The sequence below is a fragment of the Triticum urartu genome, chromosome 7, assembly GCF_003073215.2.
Source record: "Triticum urartu cultivar G1812 chromosome 7, Tu2.1, whole genome shotgun sequence".
NCBI lineage: Eukaryota > Viridiplantae > Streptophyta > Magnoliopsida > Poales > Poaceae > Triticum > Triticum urartu.
Window position 1 is genome coordinate 609,911,433 of NC_053028.1, and position 5,819 is coordinate 609,917,251.

General features: G+C 51.9%; 1 protein-coding gene across 1 annotated transcript; it reads left to right on the forward strand.

The window, feature by feature from the left end:
* Window positions 1-1,430: 1,430 nt before the first annotated feature.
* LOC125523521 (AAA-ATPase At3g50940-like) lies at window positions 1,431-3,299 on the forward strand. Its single transcript, XM_048688550.1, has one exon. It carries the CDS (start codon window positions 1,555-1,557, stop codon window positions 3,055-3,057), a length of 1,503 nt encoding a protein of 500 aa, XP_048544507.1. The 5' UTR covers window positions 1,431-1,554; the 3' UTR covers window positions 3,058-3,299.
* Window positions 3,300-5,819: the final 2,520 nt, after the last annotated feature.

The window sequence follows — 5,819 nt, forward strand, 5'->3', positions numbered from 1 at the left end:
AGAATACGTAAAAACATTGGGATGCCCATGTTATGATAGATCAGATCCCTGCAAAAAAAATAAAATCAGATCCTCCTGCCCCCCTGCAAGATCAGAACGGACGGCCAATCCGCATAGCTTTCGCACACGCTTTTTTTTAGCACAGTATATACGTAAATGTTTATATAAACGCGCACACACTCATCTCTATGAACGCGTATATACACACTTATCTCTATAAGCACCTCCGAGAAACTGAGCCGGTATATCATCTTGAGATTTTATGAAGTCACCATAGATGCCCCGTAGTCGATGGGAACATCTCCTCCCACTGAAAGCATATCATCGGAAATTCTAAAATAAATTCAGAATAAATGCGAGCACCAAGACTTGAACCCTAATGAGCTGGAGATATCATTGTTCATTTAATCATTTCAATCACAGATTGGTTCGCCTTTCGCACACGTCTTACTCAGATCGATCGGGGCAGATCTACAAGCATCGTGTAACATTTCATAAAGCACTGTGCACTGAACCGGCCGATCCATGCCTGATTTCGACAAGCCGCTCAAGATGCAGACCACGAAACATTGGCCGCCACGCGCCCGGCGTCTCTGCTGTCCAGCCGAAAGAGCCGCCCGTCGCTGTTCATGTCGTGGCGGCACGGCGGCACCTACTACCTACCTACCTCAGTTGCTCTCGACTGGACTCTCCAATCCACCAGCAGCTTTGCCGTCGTTTGTTCACGGCCTCGAAAGATAGATTAGCTTTGCCGTCGTTTGTTCACGGCCTCGGAAGGAAGGAAGAATCTTTCTGTAAACCATAATGTGCCTTTGGGCTTTGAAACTTTCTCCACATCCACAAAGCAAAAGGTAGAGTAAGCAGCACCGAGGCACGACCGACGGTGCAACCGTCGTACTGTATGCTCTAATCCTCGGCCCAGCTCCATTATTATTATTATTATTATTATTATTATTATTATTATTATTATTAGCAGTGGACTGTGTGGGCACGCCCCCGTCGGCTCACCGTCGGCCAAGATCGAGGCCACGTACGTCCCGGTCGTGGTGGTGCTCCTGCGTGCTGAACCGTACCCGTTGCTTAGCCGCCAAGGCGGTGGGTTGATCAAAGTGGTGCGTGTGCATGCATGGACGGATGGCACGACCCACCGACTGCTCACCGTGAGCCAATCATCGCTCGGCTTGGAACGCACGACTGGCACGGAAGCCGAGCACATTTTCGCCACCTCGCCGGCGCGCGGCGGGCCGACTCGTGTCGCCGCCGGAAAGGCGCGGCGAAAGCAGCCGGGGAAGACGCCAAGAATGATGCCGCCCCGCCCCGGCGCACGCACGCACCACCACCTCACCTCGCCAACTTTCCACATCCGGCGAACCGCCTCCGCCCCGACCCGTCCCCCGCGCCACCTATAAAACCCACCCCACCCCACCTCCTCCTCCTCATCCCACTCCACTCCCATCACCACACAGCGCGCACCAGCAGTCCAGCACACACTGCACCCACTGACACTGTGACAAGCCGACGCGCACCAAAGCTAAGCTAAAGCTGGCGGCGGCGATGGAGATGGTCCTGGACTGGCGCTCGGTGGGCTCGCTGATCGCGACGGTCATGGTGTTCCGGACGGCCATGCGGGACTTCATCCCGCCGGAGGCCGAGCTGTGGCTGCGCCGCCTGCTGGCGCGCCTCGCCGCCGCGTTCCGGGCGCCCACGGCCACCATCCTCATCGACGAGGCCGACGGCGCCAGCTCCGGCGCCACCAACGACCTCTACGACGCCGCGCAGCTCTACCTCGGCTCGCGCTGCCTCGCCGCCGCCCCCGCCGTGCGCCTCTACAAGCCGCGCCAGTCGGAGCGCGCCGTCGCCTCGCTCCCGGACTCGCACACCGCGGACGACACCTTCCAGGGCGTCCGCGTCAAGTGGACCTCCACGGCGCGCCCCGTCGAGCGCGGCGCCGGGCACAACCCCTACAACGTGTTCGGCTCCCGCGGCGGCGGCGCCGGCGGCGACCACCGCAGCCTCGAGCTCCAGTTCCCGCGCCAGCACCGCGACTTCGTGCACGACACCTACATCCCCCACATCATCGACGAGGCCACAAGGATGCGGCTCAAGTCGCGGGAGCGCAGGCTCTACACCAACCGCGCCGCCGCGCCCGGCGACGACCACCACCGCCTCTGGACCTCCCACACCTTCTCCCACCCCTCCACCTTCGACACGCTCGCCGTCGACCCGGCGCTCCGTGAGGAGATCCGCGCCGACCTGCTCCGCTTCGCCGCCCGCCGGGAGCACTACGCGCGCGTCGGCCGCGCCTGGAAGCGCGGGTACCTGCTCCACGGCCCGCCCGGCACCGGCAAGACCAGCCTCGTGGCCGCCATCGCCAACCTCCTCGAGTTCGACGTGTACGACCTGGAGCTCACCACGGTGCCCACCAACTCCCACCTCCGCCGCCTGCTCGTCTCCACCACGCCCAAGTCCGTCGTCGTCGTGGAGGACATCGACTGCTCCCTCGACCTCTCCGACCGCAAGAAGAACTCCGGCGGCGCCGACGAGGACAACACGCAGCTGGCCATGCTCTCCCCGGCCGCGGCCGCGGCCATGGCGGCGATCGGGCGCGAGTCCATCAGCCTCTCCGGCGTCCTCAACTTCGTGGACGGGCTCTGGTCGTCCTGCGTGGGCGAGCGCCTGATGATCTTCACCACCAACCACCCGGAGCGGCTGGACCCGGCGCTGCTCCGCCCGGGCCGCATGGACCGCAAGATCGAGCTCGGCTACTGCACGCCCGCGGCGCTCCGCGTGCTCGCCAAGAACTACATCGGCGTCGGCGAGGACCCCGAGGACGAGCCCGACGCGGTGGTGGACGGCCTCATGGCCGAGGCCGAGGGCCTTCTGGCCGCCGACGTGCGTATCACGCCGGCCGACATCGGCGAGGTGTTCATGGGCTGCGACGGCGCAGGCGCCTCCGCCGCCCTCAAGAGGCTCGTCGGCGAGCTGCGCGGCAGGAGAGACGCGCCGGCCGCCGATACGGTGCAGTCCGGTGCAATGACAGAGGAGAAGATGGAGTGAGGAAGATCAAAGACACAGAGATTGACCAGTGGTAGGTGGCTTGTTGCAGCATTGCCTGGAGGATTGCAGATGAAATTAACTTGAATAATCCCTTGATATCAGCACCAGATCGATCGTTGTTTACGTGTTCGTGTCATCGTGTTGCGGGGTTTGCATACAAGTGGCTGCTTGATCACCGAATTCGATAGATCCTCTTGTAGTTTTTGTTCTATAATATTAGTAGTTTAATAAAGTTAAGCTCAGAAGAAAAAGCAGTATCATAAAGTTTCTTCCGTCTTTTGTAAGCACCACGTTCTTGGATTTTTGTTTGAGCTATCATGCGTTGACGTCGGAATTTAGGTCAGGATAAAATACGAGCAACGGTCGGTACAAAATGTTGATCGCCGAAGATGGAGTGAGGCAGATGTGATACTGAGATTGACCAGTACGTACAGCAGAAGGAACTAATAACTTCAGTATTCCATGGTATCTGCTGCATCAGATTCAGATAGGTCGATATGTAGAGTGACATACGTGTTCGTGTCATCATGTGGCTGCTTGACCATCGAACTATTCTTCCTTTTGTTGCGTATAGTGGTACGCCTGTGTACTCACATGATGGATGGAGGTTAGTATAGTGTATTAACCAGGCATGACATGACATGAAATGATGACAGTCAGCACTAGTAGAAAGTTTCTTCCGTCCTTTTTAAGAGCACTTCTTCTATTCTTGTTTGAGCTTTCGCATATCATTGATGTCAAAATTTAGGTCAGGATAGGATTGTTCAGGCATGGCGATGGTCGGTACAACATGTTGATGGCCGAATTGAAAACGACGGGTAAAGTAGTATACGTCGTGCCTTTCCACCTTGTTTTTAATACGGGGAAGCCACTTGGCACTTTATTACCAGTTTAGCAGAGTTACAGCATATACAGTCCAACGTCTCAAACCATCTCTTATACATCCGCGGATGCGTCCGGTCAATGACCAGACAATAGAGAGAAGAAAAAAAGGTGATCCAACCGGATCTCTCATATCATCCCTATACGTCCGGGCTGTCCGCGAACCCTCATATCCATCTCAAATGTAAGGAGGATATGAGGGCTTGCCGACACACCCGGCCAGTCCGCCATGTAGGATGCGGCCACATTCCGGACCATCTTTTTTCTTTCTTTATTCATTTTTTTCTTTCTTTTTCTTCATCTTCACCAATCACATGCAAGTGACTGAACATATGAGGAAGAAAATGAGGATTGTGATTGCGTGGACAGACAAATAGGGACTCAAAACTGATACGCCCGGTCACTGACCGGACGTGTCCACGGACGTTTGAGGGGTCAAATTAGAGGTGCGTCGCTGTCGATGCTTTTACATCCGTCAAGACAACGTGAAAAACTAGGTGGTTCATCATTCCACCACTACATCAACTGTGAAATAACGTCAAGTGTTCCACGTTGGTTCGTTGTGCCTTTCTTAAATAACGTCACTTCTCAAAGTATGTGGAGAGCAAGTATAATAAGATGATGAAAGCCGGTAATGCTACATGGAGAACGAGCAACATGAAGTCTTTTACTTTGAAATTTTTGAAAATCTCATTTTGAAGTTGAAAAAAAATCTAAAAAAATCACACCAATTCATACTAATGTATAGTGCATGGGTGTAAAATCTGAAGATGATATACATATGGTGAGAGCTGCACAAAAAAGAGAACCTGTAATTTTGAAATAATGAACAGTACACACCATTCACTATAAAGAATGCACAAATTTGTCATTTTTGTAGCTCTCACCATAATGTATTTCATTTCAGACTTTACACACATGTAAAACACATCAATATGAATGTGTATGGTTTTGTTAGATTTTTTTGAAACTAAAAAAATGATTTTTTTTTGAAAAAGAGCTCCATGGAGCTCGTCCTCCAAAATGCCCTATCCGATGTTCTATAAGTATTTTAATATTATGTTTTTCCTGAGTTGGGAGAGAGAAAGAAGAGAAGCAAGCTCTAGATTTATAGCCGGTTGTAGCACGGGCTCGAAGAAGCATTCTGAGAGTGGAAGATGGACCATATGTTAATTAGTGCTTTCGTATAGCTAATTACTATATATATTGGCTATTACATTGACTATAGACAACATACTATAATCAATAGTTGGCTATATTATTAAACATGCTCAAGCTATATAGGGTCTCTATAAAATTAGGGAATGTGAAATTTCAAGTGGAATGCTAGGCATCAGTTGGATGGAGGGTGCGCCTAGTCGGTGTCTCCATCATCATCCAATCAAACTTAAACGTGTTGCTTCTAGTGTATTCTCATCGTAGTAAAGATAATAATAATTGTGCATAACTTCGCGTAGTATGTCAAGGCATGGTTTTTCTGGATATGCAAGAAAACCGGACTAATTGCAAAAAAATAGTTTGTTCCACAAAAATGTGTTCTTATAAGAGAATCTCGATGAACATACTGAGCACTAACAAACATAGGTTGTGGCCTTATATTTTCTACACGAGAGTTTTGTGAAGTAGAAGCGTAATCGAGGTGAGCCCTTGTGTAACCCTGTGGAGTACCACTATCATCGGAGTGACCAATTGTGGCAGATTTTTCGGCGGACTCAAGAGACCCTGGAGACTGACTTTCAAGCCATAAATCCTAGCATCATAGCTGGGGGTGATCTTTTAGCCATATATATTCTTTAAGCAGTTAAGCGTACCACAAGTGTCCTTAACTCTGATACTAAATGACGGGTCAAAGTGAGTTGAATAGGCGACTGCATAGTTTT

What these genes read in the sequence shown, in the direction of transcription:
- LOC125523521 (XM_048688550.1), top strand. Translation starts at nt 1,555, where the DNA reads ATGGAGATGGTCCTGGACTGGCGCTCGGTGGGCTCGCTGATCGCGACG.